The 20,819-nt window shown below is 37.8% G+C and overlaps 1 protein-coding gene across 1 annotated transcript in view; it reads left to right on the forward strand.

The window, feature by feature from the left end:
• The window catches only part of SYNE1 (spectrin repeat containing nuclear envelope protein 1), a 354,454-nt gene that overhangs the window by 143,448 nt on the left and 190,187 nt on the right, over window positions 1-20,819 (forward strand). The window contains exons 37-54 of the mRNA XM_067465989.1: window positions 166-353; window positions 445-568; window positions 1,338-1,504; window positions 1,840-1,993; window positions 3,534-4,162; window positions 4,447-4,630; window positions 5,074-5,220; window positions 8,253-8,411; window positions 9,586-9,768; window positions 10,421-10,522; window positions 11,324-11,527; window positions 11,948-12,155; window positions 13,641-13,753; window positions 14,465-14,670; window positions 16,771-16,926; window positions 17,723-18,014; window positions 18,166-18,338; window positions 18,689-18,998. Coding sequence (XP_067322090.1) covers window positions 166-353; window positions 445-568; window positions 1,338-1,504; window positions 1,840-1,993; window positions 3,534-4,162; window positions 4,447-4,630; window positions 5,074-5,220; window positions 8,253-8,411; window positions 9,586-9,768; window positions 10,421-10,522; window positions 11,324-11,527; window positions 11,948-12,155; window positions 13,641-13,753; window positions 14,465-14,670; window positions 16,771-16,926; window positions 17,723-18,014; window positions 18,166-18,338; window positions 18,689-18,998 — 3,699 coding nt within the window. The remainder of the gene's footprint in view (window positions 1-165; window positions 354-444; window positions 569-1,337; window positions 1,505-1,839; window positions 1,994-3,533; window positions 4,163-4,446; window positions 4,631-5,073; window positions 5,221-8,252; window positions 8,412-9,585; window positions 9,769-10,420; window positions 10,523-11,323; window positions 11,528-11,947; window positions 12,156-13,640; window positions 13,754-14,464; window positions 14,671-16,770; window positions 16,927-17,722; window positions 18,015-18,165; window positions 18,339-18,688; window positions 18,999-20,819) is intronic.

Here is a 20,819-nt window from a genome sequence, read left to right on the forward strand (position 1 = left end):
TTGCACTATTGAAAATGTCCTAAATTTGTCAGGTATAGCTTGGCCAAAGTATGGGCATTCTTTGGTTAAGTTTATACATCTGAAATTGCTGCGCTTGATGTAAACATGGAAGTGGTGATGGTAATCTTTTCTGACATGTTCCCCTCCCCCCATCTCATTAAACAGGATCTCTCTCAAGTTGTAGAAAAAATGAACCAAACATTGTCAACACTGTCATCTGGTTCTCGTAAGATTACAAACAAAGAAAAAGCAATCCAGGATGTTATAATGCTTCAGCAAAGACATGAAAATGTTATGAGACAAGCTAAGGATAGACAAGCCTCACTAGAGACTCACTTAGCACAGTGGCAGAGGTGAGAGAGCAGTGGGAAAATACCTGCAGATATCTCCAAACTTTTGCTTTAATTGAGTCACAACTTATTTACTTCCTCCCCATTTTACTAGGCTGGAGAAGGAGCTTTCCACCTTCTTAACCTGGTTAGAGAGATGTGAAGCTGCAGCAAAACCAATAGAACAGTATGTTTCTGCTGACAGAGTCAAATTGGAAAGTGAACTACAGTTAGTCCAAGTAAGTGTTTTGAGATGGTAACTCAAATATCTGTATCAATCAATTTCTCTATGAGTATCTGTCTAATATATTACTTGATTGTCATTCTGTTTCATTGCAGTTTACAATTATTACAACAGAAACAACCTATAAGTTATTCTGGCATCAATCAATTGTCATGTAATATTAAAACATTACATTATTAAGAATATTAGGAGGCAGTAATAAAATTTAAATAGTAAAAGCAGATCAACAAAGATCTTATCTTGGCATCAAAGATTGAAAAAATAAGGAATTGAATAGTATTTTTGTGTCTAGATACTTGGTTTAAAGGGTGGGAAGTCAATTTTATACTTTTCTGTTTGTGTTTCTATGTGTGAAATGGTTGAGCAGTTTGAAGGGGATATTGAGTAGTTTGTATTAATGTTTCTCTTTTTGTTGTTTTCCCTCTATTTTTGTTTTTTTCATGTTGGGTTTTATGTAATGTTAGAATGGAGTGCTGTATTTTTTTTTGCACTTTGTGATACATAGATAGATAAATAGATGGAAATTGGATGTCTCTTGAGAAGACATTCTATCAATGATATGCAGGGAATAAGCATTTGTGATAAAGCTATTTTTGGTTGTGGTGTCCAGAATCAGAATCCTTGGAAGTGCTAATGCTGATATCATTTTCTGAGAATGTAAAAAGAAAAGAGAAAGCTTTTTTTTTTTTTTTTTTTGCAATGTGTGATTCTGAACAAGAGTTAAAATATTACCTGTTTACATATATGGCTTCTCACTCCATTAGGATTTACAAGTTGATGTTGCATCCCATGCTTCACTATATACCAGTCTGTTGCAGTTAAATGAGTCATTAATTGAAACAAATCCTAATGAAAGTGTGAAAAAATTTAAAAAAGACTTGGAGGAGCTAGATCGAAGATGGAAAATTCTTCCTCAGACAGTTAGCAAAAGGTATGTGTTAACTATCACTTTACTAACAGGAAGATATAAACCATCCAGAACTGGTTCCCATGAAAGTCTGCAAGGCAAAGCAAAAAAGAAGTCTTCAGATTAGAACCATATTGAATTCAACCTCCTGTTAGTGGTCACAATATTACTGTTTCAATTATATAAGGCATTTTAACCTTATGATAAGAAGTAAACACAGTGCTGTCTCAGCTTTTCCTCCATCTATGGGTTACAAGGAAATACAGTGGTCCCATTGAGATGGGTTTAGGTGTATATATCTCAATTGACTCAAGGTAAAACATTAGTGGCTTATATCTGTTAATTTTAATGTTTTCTAGGATAAGTTTTCTCCAATCTGTGGTTGTTGAACATAAGCAATATGATGAGCTACTTCTGGATTTTTCAGAATGGATTAAACAATTTCTTGGTAAACTACATGCTACATCTGAGATAAATACAGCTGATCAACAACCTGCTTTAAATCACAGCAAGGTAAAACATTATATTCAATAAGAAATAGTCTGAATTATGTGTTTTAGTAACAAATACTCACCTAAGGTAATTTCTAATTGAAATTTGCTCCATTATCTAGAGAAAGGTGGGGGGGGGGTGGCTTTGGCTCATGAGGGATCATGGAGATCTCCCACCTCCCACCGTTTTGTGGAAGTCCTCTCCATCTCACTTTAGTCTTCAAGCAAGGACATGAGCAAGACATGAGAAAACCCTGCTGCTGGCCAGAAGGATAGCAGAAGTATCCCCCAACCTCTTGCATTTCCTATCAGCCATTTTCTATTGGGGATGAAAGTGGATTGAGGAACAAAACTATTTGTTATGTTTAGTCTGAGACTGGATGCAAAAAGAATCCATTCCATGTTTACAAAAGAACAGAAACATCTGAGTACATGGTGAGATAACTGAAGAGTGAGCTGGATCAGGTGACATTACAAGAGTAACAGGACTGTTGCTCTTGTCAACCTCTCTGGCCCACTGGCTTGGTCCTGTGAGGCAATCTGGACCTTGGGTGAAACCATTTATGTACTTGAAAAAAACAAAACTGACATTGAAACTGGTTGATTTCATTCAGTCCTCTATATTTGCTTGTGCTTAGGAATGCAGGACACACACAAAAGTGGAAAAAATAATAAAATCCCACAATCTTTTACGTAAGAGACTACTTCTTTAGTAATCTCTAGCAAAAGTTGACCCCTGGCAAAAGTTGATCATAATATTATACTGGAGGATAATTTCCAGGTCCTATATCATTTCTCTATTTTCAACTTCCAGCATAGGTTGACTGTGAAGAACATAAGGATTCCACAGATCACATTTTAATCAAATCCACTAATAATCAAATCTGGAGTACCAACTCTAGTGAGAAACCAGGAAAACAGAAGACGAATTGCATGTTCAATTACTCACCCATTTATCCGTAATTAATGATACAAAAACCTATCTCCTTCAAGAATAGCTTTAGTTGGCAAAACTGACGGACTGCACTTTAATGGTATTGGTTCTTTACAATAGGAGATGAAAATAGCAAATTTATTCAGAAAGCATTTCTCCTCATTCTTCACAGAAATAAAAATCATGCTTAAAGAAAAACTAGGTGATTGACTAGAGAAGATTGAACATTGTTGGGTGTACTGGACGCATTGGAAAATGAAACAATTTCCTTCTCCCAAATTCAAATCAGAAGTAAAACATTTTCAGATGAATCCAAATTAAAATGTATCCTTCTGGAAGCCCACATTACTATAGCAACAGAGTGGAAAGAAGGTTTTCTCTTTCCTCTCATTCTGGCTCTGTTGTCTTGATCAACTGAGAATAGTTTTCCAAGCTCCCCTGCAGCATATTCTCTGGCACAGATATGCAATTGTTTCTGTATGGCAATGTGAAAAACACACGTATGAGTAGAATAAAAGAATGAGAAAAGCAAGTGATATTGATCTTTTTTCTGGCAATAATACTAAACAACGTTTGTACAATTAAAAACACATTTTAATACATGGATTCTTTATTCTTTATCCTCTAGGACCACAAAAAGGAAGTGGAAGGAAAGTTCAAAGAACTGCAGAGTCTAAAGAGTCATGTTGAAAAACTATGCTCTTTCTGCTGGCCAGAAGATCACAGTGTGTTTCGGAATAAAGCTGAAGACTGCCTCCAGTTCTACCAGGAGGCCACCCAAGTAATCATCCGACGACAAGAAGTTCTTCCCCATCTCAAATCCTTTCTAGAACTGCATTCTTCTGCAGTGCATATGCTTCAGCACTTGAGGCAGACAGTAGAAACCACTGGAAACATAAACAAGTCTAAATCAGAAGTACTAGAGAAGGAGTTGAGTGCAGTTATTCAAGATGTCAATAAACTAGAATCTTCTGCAGCCAGTTTAGATGCAACCCTTACTAAAGCACAGTATCACCTGAAACATGGAAACTCTGAGAAAAGGACTTCTTGCAGGAACATTGCTGACAGTGTCTGCATTGAATTGGAGGCAATCCAGTCTTTGCTGGGGACTAAACAGAGTGAAGCAGAAGCCCTTGGAGCTCTGCATACATCTGTCATGGATCGGAAGGAACATCTCTTAAAAAGCATTGAAGACCTTGAAGAAAGGGCTGACAAGGAAGGACTTCAAGAACCAAACCTTCAGGAGGTTCAGCAAAGGTAAAATGAAAGCTATACCTAAATAGCACACAAATCAAAGCTGGCAAGAATGGCTTTTCTATTGTTATTTAACTCTTTCCATTTTTGAATAATATTTTTATTCCAAACAGCACTGTTGTAGTATTTATGATAACATAAATCATAAATACTACATCCTGAACTCATGAGCAATTTCTGTTTCCAATCACAAGGTGTTGTATTCTGTTTTTGGTTTTTTATTTTGTAATAATGACAAACCTGTAAACAAATGAAAACGTGTTTACAGTGACTATATTCATTTACAGATTAAGGATTTTTAATCAGTTGGATGATGAGCTAAATTCACACCAGCATGAACTGAAATGGTTGATGAGCAAAGCAAAGCAAATTGCTCAGAAAGATATAAGCCTTGCTCCAGCAATTGATAAAGAGATAAATTATTTGGAAGCTGCCTGGGAGGACACTAAGAAGCTAATCCAAGAGAGGCAAGTATATATAACATTGTTTTGATTCTGGCCCAGGAGCAATGGAGCAGTGACAGTTGCTGGAACTATAAATAGGGAGCTGTGATTTTCATCTGTTAGGACACCAGAACCCAAAATGGCTACTTTCAATCCCTAATCAGATTCTGGGCTAAGGGAAGGAAGAACAAGCAATGCTCGCTCACCTGTTCAAGGCAAGCATGGTCTACCAAGCATGGTTGCAGGTCACTCAACAGTGCTTGCTGCTGGCTACCAATTTAGGAGCTACCAATATATTTGGGACATATTATTCAGCACCTTTGACAGGTAATTTAAAGTTTAGAGTAAAACCTGGAGCACATTTGCCTTGTCTCTCCCACCACTGCTGATTCCAAATAAATGACAAAGTGTTCCATAATTGGCCCCCCATAAGAGACATCAACTCATTTCATATTTCCTCTTTACAGACAGGAACAGTGTTTTGCCCTTATTGACCTGATGAGAAATTATCAGACTCTGAAATCCACAGTTATTAAGGCAATAGAAGCTGCCAGCAATGTAGCAGTAACCAAAGCCTTGATAAAAGATCAAGAAGATGTGAAATGGGCTTTATCAAAGGTAATTTGTTTATGTGTTTATTGGAAATATATTTATTGCCTCCCTTGTATCCTAGGATTTCAGGGTGCTATACAAAAATTAATCTCAATCAGCATGATTTATGTATTTATCCATTTGTAATGTTTTGTTTTGAATGGATTCATGCCAGCTCCTGAATTTCCTTTTTTGAGGACAATCCTTTTTGGCAATGAGTTACTTTCTACTATTTATATTGAAATACACAAAGAAAAGAAGAAATACTTAAGCAAAAACTGAGATGTATTGTTTGTTTTTCCTGAAACATGGTTATCTCTAAAGCTAAACTTATATACAGGCAGTCCATGGGTTACGAACAAGATAGGTTCTGTAGATGTGTTCTTAAGCTGAATTTTATGTAAGTCAGAACAAGTACTGAAGATTTAATTTCAAAGTGTAATTTCAGCCTTTTCCCCATTTTGGATAGTATGGGCACGGGTTAATCCCTCTGTGACATTTGTTTTGCTGTCTGTGCCCTTGTTCTGAAGATTTAATTTCACTTTCTGTCCCTGTGAATATTGGATTTTGAAAAATTCTGCTGCAATACATATGCTTCAGCACTTGTGGTAGACAGTAGAAACAACTGGAAGCATAAGCAAATCTAAATCAGAAGTAGTAGAGAAAGAGCTGAGCTGAATGCAGTTATTCAAGATGTTAACAAACTAAAATCTTTCGCAGTCAGTTTGGATAAATCCCTTACAAAAGCCCAGTATCACCTGAAATATAAAAGCTCTAAGCAAAGGACTTCTTGCAAGAACATGGTTGTGGAAACAAGGATTGATGATAAAGCTGCTTTGTAGACACCTTTTTCCCATGATAACATTTCCAGGAGTGAATTTCCCTTTCTAAGTGTAGATTTCCTCTCACTGCCTGTTGTCTCACCTCTGTTTGGAACTAGAAGCCATATATAAGTTGAATGTTTGTAACTTGGGGACTACCTGTACATTACTTCATCATAATGTACTAATTTCATAGGTTGGCTTTGATTAAGCATCAGACTCCAACACATTTGCTTTTTATCTTGCCATTTCTCTCTTCTGGAAGATGAGCTCTGATGTTCTGTACTGTGAGATTGGTGCCTTTATGTAGCATCCAGGATAGAATCTGCAGCAGATGACTACTGTGTTCTACCTGCTTGGGGCTTGAAAACATTACTTCTTTTTTTTTGAAATTACAGAAAACTGCCAGCCAGCAATTTGAGTAACTTTTTTAAGTTTTCTGGGTTGGATATCTTTTTAAAAAATGGCTTAATGCTCTGAGTACTGAGCTTCATATAACGTCTCTCCTGTTGAAACATTATTTATTGTGAGTGTGGGAACATGGTAGCTGTTGGACCCCTTAAATAAAAAAGGCTGGCTTGACATATCAAGGCATCTGTTCAAGGAAATAGGAAACAGTGTCAAATTTCAGGACTTTTTTGCAACACCCCCTCTCTCAGATAACTAGAAGAATGCCGTAAAATAATTTTTCAGAACATGCAATATTTTGCACAAAATACATTCACAGTATGTTTTGTGTATTCTCTTAAACAACAAATGTTGTTTTCTGCAAAAAAATTATAGGGGTTATACAAAATGAAATGTTTGAAGCCAGACAGAGGAGATTATTAGGGTGGGTGAAATGGCCCACATATAAAGAAATTCTTAAGAAACAAAATTGAACTTATATAATGAAAACATGGGAAGAAAATATTCAAATATATAAGAATATTTCCTGGTCCCAATATAGACAATTAAGAGAATATTACAACAAAGATAAAACAATGGGATTTGCTACAAAATAATGTTTCAGGAACAGAATAATGACAATAGAAAATAGAGTCATTACAAAAAATATAAGAAATTGCTAGAATGGACCACAGAAACTGAACACGTTAAAGAATGTATGATTAAATAGGCTAACAACATACATCGGTCAATAAAATTGGAGGAATGGGAGAAGATTCGGTATCATAAACTGAAATATACTTATGCCTATGACTAGAAAGAGAACTGGTATAAAATGATGTACCGATGGTACATAACCCCGCAAAAAATAGCAAAATACTACAAAACAATGCAAAACAAATTTTGAAAATGTGAAATCCAAGAGGGCACATTCTACCATATGTGGTGGACATATCAAAAAGCAAAGGCCTACTGGGAAGAGATAAAAGAAATGATTCAGAAAATACTGAATATGAAGATCCAACTGAACACAGAATATTGTTTATTTGGAATAATATATTTGAATATGGACTAAATATACTCTTTAACTACTTAACAACAGTCGCAAGAATAGTCTACGCAAGAAACTAGAGGGCGATAGAAACACCCTCAATAGAACAATGGCTAATAACAGTTGTAGAAATTATGAATATGGACAAATTGACTCAATTAGTAACAAGATATCAAGGAAGACCTAAGAAAACATCAGACTGCCTACTCTTCAAAGAAAATATGTTACAAGAGAAATGGAAAATGCTAATATAGCTCAACTTAGATTTACATAAATAGAAGAATTGTTTCACCAAGATGATGAATGAAAAGGAAAGTAATGGCATAAAGAAGATGGAATATATAGACTATAAATAAACCAATTTGAGGAAGATTTGAAGTTTACAATATCCACCCTTCCCCGCGCACTTTCTTTTCTCTTAAGCTTTTCTCCTTTCCCCCCACAACCCATTCCTTTGATACCCCTGATACCCTCTATTCCTCTTTTTCTCAATCTATTTTTATTTTTATTGTAAAAAATTCTTTAATAACAATTATTTTTAAAAACAAGATGTTTGCACAACTAATTTTTTCACCTAAAAGTCAAAGTGTGAAAAGTAATAGTAATGTATGCAAATACTCTTGTATTATTACTAAGCGGGAAAAATCAGTTATTCGCTCCTTATTCCTATGCTCTAGAATTCAGTGAGACTTACTTCCCAGTAAGCATGCTTAGAATGGCAGCCTATAACAGTGATTGGGCATAATTACTGGAGAGCTTGTTTTCAGTTGTATCTAACAAGATCGTGTTTATTTTCATAGCACGAAGCAGCCAGGAATGAGCTCAATGATAGACAGTCAGAGCTGGATGCTTTCAGTAACAAAGGAAAACACTTGCTAGCAGAGCTCAAGAAGATTCCAAATTGTGACTCACAGATGATCAAGTTGGATATGGACAGTACTGTGGACAAATGGCTAGATGTAAGCATTACATTTAATAAAGGCCCTCTTATTGCAGTCCTGAGGAGAAATTTGTGCTGTTTGAGCTTTCTTCGCATTACTAACAATAACAAATCATGTTGCACCTTTCAGCTTGCTATGGATGGGAAATCGTAGATACTTGGAGCCTTGGAATACTTGGAATAAATATGTGGGAATATACTTGGAATAAATATGTGGGAAGGAAGTTTGGTGAAATATATGCATTTATTATTTATTTACCTTATTTATATCCCGCCTTTCTCTACCCTGAGGGGGACTCAAGGCAGCGAACAATCACACTTCCATGGTGCCTTAAAACATACCATACACATAAATACAAGTAGTTGGGATGCTTCTACAGTGACGCTGTAATCCAGATTGGGACTTTTTTTTAGAGGACTAGATTGACAGGTGTGGAACTGGTTTGAGACCATGAAGGTGATTACATTAAACACAGAACCTGGCCTCCAAATGCTTTACAGAATTTCTCCCATCTTCCAGAGAGATGCATATCAGTGCACTGGAGGCATATAAATAAATAAAAGGGAAAGTGACAGCAAATAAAGTCTTCCCCCCCCCCCCCGATGCTTACAAGCCATGCCCTTGTGCCATCCCATCCCCCCACACACCCCTTTCATTTGGGATTCAACAGGGGAAGTGTCTGCGATGCATTCCACATTTTGTGGAGCTGATTTCATTCTGGATCTGACATACACTTGGACCAGCTGTAGTGCATTATATGCTTACATTGGATTTGTGACTTTTTAAATGTGCTGTTTTTTTGTTTAATCCATACTGCAGTGCATATTAGCAGTGTGTTATGTGGCAGCCATGGGTTTAGACAGTATTATATGGTCAGTGTAGAAGAGCCCTTAAGTGCCATTGGGGCTTAGTATGCATCATATGGTTAGTGTATAACCAGCCTCAATTCACTTCTCTCTGAATCCTTGCCCTGCCTTTTGGACAGGCTGATATTATTCCTAGGTAGTGAAAGCTTCTCTGTTAGACAAAACACATATGGCATTATCAAGAAGTTGGCTTTTCTTCGTAGTCAACATGAGAAGAAGATTTAAGAAAATTGTTAATAACAACTGACCAAAACTCATACAATTAATCAACCAACAGGTCTTTAAGCAGGTCACAGTCCTAATTGCTTTCTTTCATATCATAATAGGTTTCAGACAAGCTTGAAGACAGCACAGAGAAGCTTAGAGTTAGTGTATCCCTGTGGGAAGATGTGTTGAGAGTTGGAGATGACATTGACGGGTGGTGCAGTAATTCATCTTCTCAGATTAATGATATCCTAAGCAATTTGACCAACTGCCAGCAAACTGAGTCATTCTTAGAAGACTTTCAGGTATTTCTATGCAGTAAATATATGTATACCCTTTCAAATAACTCATAGAGTTTTCTTAGACAAGAGCTACTCAGAAGTGATTTGTCATTGCTTTTCTTTAAAGATAGCTTTCAACACCTACTTAGCTTTCAAGATAGGATCTGGTATCCTCAAGATATTTACACTTTTGTGCAGTAAATAACTCAATAAATCCATAGCATTTTCAAGTGCTAAATTATGTTAATGGACTACATAATGGTAGAAAGAGGTACTCCACTTCCTCAGCTGTATCTCAGGCTGGCATTGTTACTTTCTCTACAGGTCTCTACAGAATGATCGGGGGGTGGGGGGAGGAGAGGATGTTATTTTATCTGTTTCCCATGTGTAACTCTTCAGTAACACAGTGATTGCTGAAGAGGAGCCCATACAGTGAGGGATCCTGGAAAATGCAAGGCTTAAAAGATGCATGACATTACATATATCATTAAAGGATGAATTGCATCACCCTTCAGTATATCCATCATTGTTGGCCAGATCTGGAAGACATTGTCCCAAGTGCAGTACTCCCCACCCCCCATATGAACTAAAGAAAGCAATTCTCTCTTTTTTGGGAGTATCAAATAGTGTGTTTATAATATATTAAGATAACACTGTTCTATTTTCTCTTTTACAGTCCCAAATTAAACACAAAGAGCAAGATTTGGAGCAAATCAGTTCAAAAATATCTGAGCTTAAACAGTTGGTAAATACAGAAGAACTTCCAATGAACCTTCAGGTAAGATACAGTTTCTGTGTGCTGGATATGCTGCTCTAAGGGCACTTTCTGACAGCCCCAAAATCTGCTCCAAAGCGGGATTTTAAAACCCACTTTGTGCAGATTCTCAACCCCACCTCCCCCCAAAATCCTGGACTTTCCAGTGTGGAGTAGCTACATACCATCCTGATTACAGTTGGGATGGCATGTAGCCATCCTAAAGCCCCTCAAATTTCCCCCTAAAAATGAAATAAACTTACCTGGCCGCCATAACATTGCACCCTCCTGGTGTGAGGAAATGACATACCAGGAGATGGAGGGGAACCAAGGAGGAAAATCTCACTCCCCACCCCCACCACTGAGCCCAAAAGGTTCAGGATGGCTAATGGAGACTCACCCCCAGGTAGTCCTAGTACTACCTGGAAGTGAGTCCCCTAATACTCCATTAGATCCGGGCCTTTCAAGAAGACCTTGATCTAATGGGGTATCTAATTAATTCAGAACAAACCAGGGAAACCCTTGTTTGTCAATGCCTCTGGTAAAACTGAGACAGGTCCTGGTTTTTGAGCCTGTCTGGATGGGACCACAGTCTCACAAAGAACTTCAGATTCATTCGGTTCTATTTTTGTGAAGTTAGTTTTTAGTCAATTTGTCAGATATATTTGTAAATCACAAAATTACCTCAAAAGGTAACTTAAGGTTTTAAAAAACTCTGTCATGTAATCTAGTTATTCATTTTGATCATTATGTTAACATTAGAATTAAATTGGGCTGTACATTTTGTACCAATTGGGAGGGATATGTTTCTGTGTTTGTTTTTAGTTTTTAGAAGCTGATTTAAGGAAAAAGCTGATGTATGTTAAAGAAATGTGCAAGGCAGCAAAAGAAACAGTGAAGAACTACAATTCTCAGACACTGCAGTTACATAACTTTGTAACACAGATGGAAGATTGGCTTACCAAAATGGAAGAATCACTTATAAACTGCATCCATAGGCAAGAACCCTCAGGTCTAACTAGAGTTAAGGTGGGTATCAGGAAGTCAGTATAATATTTTGAACATCATATTAATTTCATTCTGTTGTGATGATCCATCATAGTCAGATAAGAATATATTTGTGCAGCACCCAAGAATAATGTCCAGGATCATTGAAGTAAACTTTATTCAGGGAATTTCATGAGTAATTTTCCTAAAGTTCTTCCTCCATTTCCCTTTTAAGATCAACTAACTTTTAAATAAGATATACAGAATTCAGCAAAGACAAAACAGAAGAAATCCACAACAAGTTAAAAGTCAGGGAAGGAAGGGGACAAAGTAAGCCCCAAAGATGGGTCAGAATTTCCCAATTGCCAACTGTGAAGCCAGTTCACCTTCCAAGTAGTTAAGATAGTGTGGAGGAAGAACAGAAACCAATAATATATCTTAATGTGTTCATTTTTTATTTAGGGGATACAAAAAGAACTTCAGCAACAGCAGAGCAGTTTTGATTCTACTCAGGAAATCCTTAATGGTCTCTGCCGCAAATATCCATCTGTGGAGCTGGAGACCATTGGGGGCACTATCACCTCGCTGATGAAGAAGTATGAGACTGTGAATCAGTTATGTTTGAAAACACAGGCTTCTATGCAAGAGTCCCTGGAAAAACACTTCCAACGTGAGTCTCATGACTGTTAATATATGAGCCATTCAGACCACAGGAATGTATGAAATTACTTTGAGATGATTATGCCAGCCGTGGCTGGTGAAAGGTTTCCATTGACAACACAAACATATTTGAATAGCAGTGTTTCATAAAAGTTTCTGTTGCTAAAAGCCGGTTTTGAAAGTTGAAAACAGCTGGTTTTCAGGGATCCCCAAGCTTTTTGGAGCGCGTTCGGAATTCCGAAAAAAATCTAGCAAATTGTGAAGCATGGCAGAAAACAAAATGCTGGGGGTGCCACCCGCTTTCTTTTTGTGTGTGCATAATTGTGTTTATGCTCTCTCTATTCTCACTGGATACTTGATGTTACCCTTCCTCTCTCCCTCTTTCCTTTTCATTTGTTCTCCCCCCCCCCCCTCAATCCACCTTCCTCCCTTTCTCTCTCATTCCCTTGTTTCCTCCTCCTAGGCTCTTTGGCAGGCTGCTTTCTGTTCTCCCCTGGGGCTAGCTGGACCTCTGGTCCAATACTTACATACCCCTCAACTTTTGTTTGCCAGCTTTGTCTGAAAGAATGGATTTTCATGGTCAGATTTGTCCCCCACTCCTTTCTCAACTCCAGACTTAACTCAAAATTTAGGAATATTCAAACATTATGGGATGTTCCTAAAACTACTTGACCACCAGGAGGCAAATTTTGTTGCCAAGAGTTCCTCAGTTCTTTTCAGTGGAATGCCTGCTAGGCAAGGAGTTGAAATTAGACCTAGGTCAGCTATAGTTATGTATGCACACATATATAACATGGTAATTACTATATGTAAATTTGTTGAAATTGAAATCAAGATATTTTGAAAACACAGAAGTTAAAGAACCAGAATACAGTGGCTCCTCCATCTCCATAGGAAATTGGTTCCAGGAGTTCCAGTGGATAGAAAAAAAGATGATTATGATTATGATGAATTGTTAAGTCTTTGTTAAAAGTTGTGTAGGGCAGTCTAGGAGGCTGCTGTCCTACAGCATTTTGAAGAAAATGCATTCACACACAGTCTGCAGCTTCACAAAATGAACACATGTGCTTGCAAGGCTAGAAGAGTGGTAAATGCCAAAGCATTCAGACTTCCTCTCCAAGCCTCTGCAATCTGAACTCATGCACTTGTGAGGCTGACAGAGAGATGTAACATATTCATGGGTCTTTCCGCAGGCCTTGCAAAGTGAACATGCTTTCTTGTGAGGCTGGCAGAGGGCTTAAAACACATTCACACTCACTTTCCAAGGCTTGCAAAATGATTGAGTTCATTTGTGAAACTGGCAAGGTGACTGTTTGCCTCCTCATCACCCCCTTAGATACTGAAACCTGCTGCTGCTGTGCACCCATGAGCCCTAGGTTTCCTACCCTACCCCGACACTGACTTCTGCCGTAGTCCTCTTGTGAAGCCTCCACTGTTTTTTAAATACACTCCACTGTTTTAATGTTTTTAATTATTTTTCGTATTCTTTTTAAAGAATCTATGTGTGGATTTCAGAACTGGCATTCTAATCTGAAAACTGCTGTGAAAGGGTTAAGCATTACCTCTGGAGACAGCAAAGCCACTGAAGCAAAACTCTGTGAACTTCAGGTATTCTTGGAAAAAATACTAAAGTGCTATATTATACATATTGTTAACCTGTTGGTTTTGTGTTGGCAAGTATAGTGAACACTCACAAAATCTTGAATGGTTTGTGGGTGCTAGACAGACATGGTCACACCACCTTCATGAATATGTGAGGTGTACCTTTTATTGTCAGGGCCTCATAAGCAAAGGAGGAAGAGTGGCCATCACTGCTGTCATCCTCTTTCACATTACAGTTTGGGAAAGGGATAGTCGTGGACAGTACATCCTGGAATCTGGGCCAGATGGCATTGGATTCTTGGTTGCTATCTAGAATTACAGAAAACTTGGCTATTGGGGGTTGTTTTCTCTTAGAAGTTTTCTATGACATACTGCTTAAGTGACAAAGGCAAAGATCTTTTTATTCAGTCATATGCAATGGAGACCATGTCTATATGCTGATGTGCTGCCAACCTAGCTGGCCATGTGAAAGTAAAAAAGGGATCATCCCTGCTTTCACTGTTCACTTGCTAGATAAAGTCATGTTTCTCAGAGAACTCCACAATATCTGCCTAATATGCATCTTGTGGATTATTGCTTGATTCATCAGTGTGTTTAGGTCATATCTGCATTATAATTCATTCATTAGATTAATTAATTTTAAGCAAGTACTCAACTATTTCCACATACTTCCCCTTCCTCCATAACTTATTTTAACTACCTGTCTGTTTCCACCAGAAAGTGTTGGATTCTGTTAATGAAGGAAAGAGCAAATTGGAGGCTGTGTCCCAGGAAGGAGAACACTTGTGCACTTACTTACCCAAATCTTCTGTGACTGGAATCCAGGAACAGATAGCTAAAGCTCATCAGGATTTTGAAGGGCTGCTGAAACAATGTTTGAAAGACAAACAAGCACTGGAAGAATGTGTTGCAGACCTGGAAAGGTAATAAACACCTGGGGCTGTATGCCGTTACTCCTCCACATTTGTAGGCTCACATATTTAATTAGTCATAGTATATTTGCACAGCCTCTGTTGTTGCTCTACATATGGAAAAATTCTCCCTCTAGACCAGCGCTTCTTAACCTGTGGGTCCACAGATGTTTTGGCCTTCAACTCCCAGAAATCCTAACAGCTGGTAAACTGGCTGGGATTTCTGGGAGTTGTAGGCCAAAACAGTTTGGGGACCCACAGATTGAGAACTACTGCTCTAAACATTTTGTAGGTCCTCCAGTGAGATTCTGTAATCGCCCTCTCCTGGAAGTTGACCATAGACTTGTACTGGATGAACTAGTAATGTCCAGAAAAGTGTTCTCAGGTTAAAAAAATCTTGATTTTTTTAATTTATAATTTTTCATTTTCATGGGTACACTGTGCTTTTAGCCTCTATAAATGTGGAGAGAATATTGTATTGTATGTGTATGCTCTTGGTCCATTTAGTCCACCAAGGATTTTTTAAGTTTCAGGTAAAAGTTTTCCTACCATGTTACTGAAGGTCCATTTAACATGTGATGTCAAGGTTTTTTTGTTAGTACTAACTTTCTAGTGCTGCCACTGTTAAAATTGTTTCCTCCTTCACTGAACAGTGTACATTGCCTGTTGCTGACAAACCAGGTAAATAAAAGACCAGACAACCATAGTGGTGCTGTGTTATGTTTTTAACAGTTTATTTAATATATTGATATGTAAAGGGTTTTTTAATGATTTTTATTGATTTTAATGTAGAATGCATATTGTATTTGTATGTTTATGTTTATTTTGCCATTGATTTATTGCCAATTTGGAAACTGCTCTGAATCTCCTTCGGGGTTGAGATAGAGTGGGGTAAAAATACAGTAAATAAATAAATTATAAACTAAGGGAAACTTTTATTAACTAGTTACCTATTTTATGCTGTTTCTTGAAAATAACAAATAACTATTGTGGGGAGCCATCAAATATAGGAGTGGCTAAGGCAATAGGTCATCCATGACTCAAGCCCCCAGCCTCTCCTGGGTGAAACACCAAAGTGTCCATCTGCACAGCGCCTAAAACATGGAAGTTACCTTGCAACAAGATAAAAAGTCCATCACACAGTTCAACGTGCCAGCCTAGAGAAGTGATTACTTGTATCTAGCTCTATACTCAAAAAGGTTAGACTCTCAAGCTTTTCAAAATCCTCCAAAACCTGAGGTGGCAACTGATGTTGCTACCAGCGTCAATGAATTTCAAAGTGGTAGATGAGAGTGTGAAGCTGACTTAAATACACCACACAGGCCAAGCCACCTCACCCCATAGTTACAGCAAAATGCTTTCTAGCCATTCCGCGATACCAGGAAATTAATTGATCCTGCCTTTACCTTTATTATGGGGTAAATGTGCTAAAACTTAACTGAAATAAAGGGAAAATGAACAACAATTGTAGCTGTAATTATGTTGAAGTTTCTGGATGTGTGGGGGAGGGGCAAAGGTTAGGGATAATTTAACACTTAGGAATCAATAATTCCCTCCTCTGTATGTATACCAGCACTCTGTAGATTTCAGAGTAAACGTGCAGTACAGAGGATTTTGGAGGCTATATAGGATTAGCCCTGGTTAATATTTGGATAGAAGACTATCAATGAATAATAGATGATGTACACTATAATTTCAGAGACAAGAACTGGTAAAACCATAAGAACAAGAACTCAGTTGTGGAAGGAGGGCTATCAAACACATACCAGCTGTGAGTGCCATACAGTAGTAATTGCACATGAATAGTCTGTTAGGGAACAATCCTTCAGTCACCTACTTTAACTATGATAATATAGACCATGCCAGCTCAGAATTTGGAAAGTTGCATTCTCTCTCTGTAATTCCCATGGTCTTGTTTGACATATTTTGATGCTTGCCGAGTATTTTTAGAATAACGTCACTATGGAAAAATACTTTGTACGCTGGTTTCATTTGTTAGGCATAAAGATTGTATCCAGACATTTTAAAAATAAAATCTAGATAGGAAATGTATGTTGAAGTAATTCTTAATCTAAAAACAGCTCTACACAGATGCCTTTCTTTTATTTGTAGCTTTGAAGATCTGAGTAAGAAGTGGAGTTTGTGGCTTCATGAAATGGAGGAAAGGATGAGCACAGAAGCCTTGGGTGAGAGCAAACAACACATCCCTGAAAAGAAGAATGAGGTGAAGAAAGTGGAAGCATTTCTGCATGAGATTCTGATTGCAAGGTATACTATACCAGTTTATCTCTCATCTGTTTCCATTACAATGGTTATATGCTAGTGCCTTCACTGATGTTAAATAGTTTATTTTTGCAACAACTGAAGCCCATCTTCCCTGTAAAATTGTTTCTTCATCCTTAGAAACAAAAACAAATTTTGAATTGTTGTGTACTGCATAACCCTTTTTGTTTGAAAGTAGTGCAGTTTTTTTTCCATTGGGAAACACTTGTTTTGCGCATGTTATCTATATGGAATGTGTCAACATCAGCAATATTTTCCTAATGTGTCTGAAGAAAACACCAAGAAAGTTTTCATGTTGTGGTCTAACCAGGGTAATCAGAGAGTGACCTATGGATTACATAGGGCTCCAGGGCCATTTTCCACCCTGTTCTACCATTATCATGGGGGGGGGGGGGGGAGAGAGCAAAGGAAGAGATTATCTCTTTTAGGTGAAGTTAGTAGCAGTTCCTTATAATTTTGAATACATGATTCTTTGAGTTATAGCACTCTACTGATATGGACTATGGCCCCATCTACACTGATCATATAATGTAGTTTCAAGATGGTGCCTAAGTCCGATTTCACTTACTAAGCCACATTTTTTCAAACACTGGAACACATCAACAGTGTACATTATAATGACGAGAATTTTGCTCATGTATCTTTATAGTAAGTTATTGCCAATCACATCTGAAACACAATCAATTTACCTCCTATGTGCTGTTTGTATTTTTTCATACTTAGAATTTTATCTATTTTATCTACATTTATAACTCACCTTCTCTTAACGTTTCTTGATCAGAGAATCTTTTGATAAACTGACTCAAAAGGCTCACATTTTAAATGAGAAAGGATATAGTGCTGGGACTGAAGCACGGCTGGCTTCTCAACATTTTTCGGCTTATCAGAATCTAATTAAGACAGTAAAAGAGAAACTGAAAACCTCCCAGATGGCCCTCCAGGACCACCAAGCATTGGAAGAGGCTGTGCAGAGTATGTGGAGCTGGCTGAAGGATGTGCAAGAAAAGTTGGCATCTGCAGAGGGCACCACTGGTAGCAAAGCTGTTTTAGAGAAACGCCTCTTGCAAATTCAGGTAAAGTAACAAGTAATTGCACTGATTATATCAGACTATTGGAGACTGGAAGAAACCGGAGACACTCCTTTCTTGTGTTACTTTTCTGGATGTACAGATGATTTCTTCTTTTGTGTAGAATGAAAAAAATTAAAATTGTTTTGATTTGCAGGACATCCTTTTAATGAAAGGGGAAGGGGAAGTTAAGTTAAACATGGCTATTGGCAAAGGTGACCAAGCCATCAAAGGCAGCAATGAAGAAGGTCAGAAAGAGATAGAGAACCAATTGCAAGCATTAAAAGATCTCTGGAACAGCATTATCAGCACCTCAGTGAGCTGTCAGAGGTAAGCTTCGGGCTGAGAGGGGCGGCATAGAAATGTAGTAAATAAAATAAATAAGCTCTTTCAATTAATGCATGGCAAAAAATGTGACCATAATTCTTAAAAGTGGTTGATCAGAGAAGAAAATAATAATGCATTTTTGGAAAGCCAAAGTTCTCAAATGGATTTAACTTTATTTTTAAACTTTATTTTAGTATTGGTGTCATTTTTTGTTCTTTGTAGTTCAATATATCCATATAAAATATTTAGCCCTAGTGATGTAAAAATGGCTCTGGGAACCTACTTGTAAACCATAGATCCTATCTTGTAGGCTAGTGACATTTTGATCTTTCTGTGTGTCTCTTCAAAATAAGCTTATTGGAGTCTGTGGTTAATCAATGGAATGACTATCTGGAGAAGAAAAATCAGTTGGACCAGTGGCTGGAGTCAGTAGACCGTAAAGTGGAAAAGCCTTTGGATCCACAGAATGACTTGAAAGAGAAATTTTCCCAACTGGACTATTTCCAAGCTGTAGTTTCAGAAATGGAAGACCACTCTAAGGATTTGCATCAGCTGGTCGGGAAAGCAAGAGAACTACATGAGAAAACAGAGGATGGTTCTTTCAGAGAAGATGTTCAAGAAGAACTGAAGACACAATTCAGTGACATTACAACTGTGGCCAAGGTATTTTTTTATTATTATCCCCTCTCACCCCACAAATGTTTTAATTCAAGGGGATCATAGCATGTTAATAGTATTGTGCTAATATAATCATTGTAACTGGTTACATGCAGTGGGACCTCCATAATTGTATAGTGATGGCCCAAAATAAAGTCAAGAAGACAAGATGTAGTTAGAATTTATCTATATAACCAATTCAAAGGAAGGCAAGGAAAAGGGAAGATGGACAGAAGTTGGCAGGTAATAAATATAATGAATCAGAGAGCAAGCATATAGCTAAACATGTTGAATGTGTTGCTTTGGAAAGGAGCGGGAATAGGAACTGTATATAATTATTGTACATGTGTTTTATGATTATTCTTGTTTTTGTTTTAGCCAAGAAGCTGAAACAAAAACACCCAACAATGAATAAATAACTCTGCTTTGTGAGTTGCCTTGATCATAGTTGAGACCAAAATAGGTGGGCTGAGTCCTCTTTTTCTGACAGTCACAATTTGGCTCCAGGATTTCTTGTTCAAAACTTATGCATCCTATAGTAGTTTAAAAAGAGCTTGTTCTTCACAACTTAAATTGGTGGCATAATGCAGCAAATTTTGGGGGAAAAAAGAGATAATGACAAGAAGTTACTTTTTAGCTATATCTGTTTAAGAACTCACTACATTTTATTTTGTATTTACTATATTTATACCTCACCCTTCTCACCCCGAAGGGGATTCAGAGTGCTTACAAATTGGCAACAATTCAATGTCATATGAACAAACATACAAAAACAATACACATATACATTAAACTATAAAAGTTAAAAACATCTATGCATTATAAATGAATTATTATTATGATTAAAGATATTGCTGCAATATAACAATGTAGACTCCTTCCCCCATTCCCTTCCCATAATGTTTCAGCCTTTCTTTTCATACCCTCCCCGTTCCCTTGATTCCCTCAAAACACAAAGTTCTCTAGATACAGATTGGGTACAGATTAGGAGGGCAAAAATGCCCTGTGCCATCTTGGGAGATGGTAAATATGATATGAGGTCCTGGGGAGACGGGGTGGGGAAGAGTCTTATCTGATGATAGCAGCAGGTGACTGATCAGTTTGGTAAAATTCCAGAGGAACACAGATTTTAACAGTTGTGGTGTCATAAGTGGACTGTGTAAAGAGGCCATGGTCCAAGTCAGTTGTGAGCTATTACTTGCCAGATGTTGTTACTGGCCTCACGTCGCAAAGTCAGGGCCTCAGTTCTGCCAGGAGTGAGTTTCCAGGAGCTGAGCCAGAGGCAGCAAGGAAAACAAAGACTGCCCCTTCCCTCAAAGCCCCTGGTGATGGTACCTTCATGTCTTGTTTATGCCTGAGGCCTCGCAGGTGTGGTCCTTTTATTCTCCACCCTCTGGGACAAGTAGGTGTTGTTACAGGTGTCGCATTGCAGAGTCAGGACCTAAGTTCTGGCAGGAGTGAGTCTCCAGGAGATGAGTCAGAGACAGCAAAGAAAACAAACACTGCCCCTTCCCTGAAAACCCCTGGTTATGCCTGAGGCCTCGCAGGCATGGCCCTTTTATTCTCCACCCTCTGGAGAAAGCAGGTGCTGTTGCTGGCCTCATGTCACAGAGTCAGGACCTCAGTTCTGCTAGGAGTGATTCCCCAGGAGCTGAGTCAGAGGCAGCAGAGAAAACAAACACTGTCCCTTTCCTCAAAGCCCCTGGTGATGGTACCTTCACTTCTTGCGTATGCCTGCCAGAGAATGCAAGATGAATTGAAGATTTTAATCTAGATCTCTGAGGACAAAATCCAGCAGTTAATTCATTAGAGTTATTCCAAATAATC

The sequence above is a fragment of the Anolis sagrei genome, chromosome 1 (assembly GCF_037176765.1).
Source record: "Anolis sagrei isolate rAnoSag1 chromosome 1, rAnoSag1.mat, whole genome shotgun sequence".
NCBI classification, from domain to species: Eukaryota; Metazoa; Chordata; class Lepidosauria; order Squamata; family Dactyloidae; genus Anolis; species Anolis sagrei.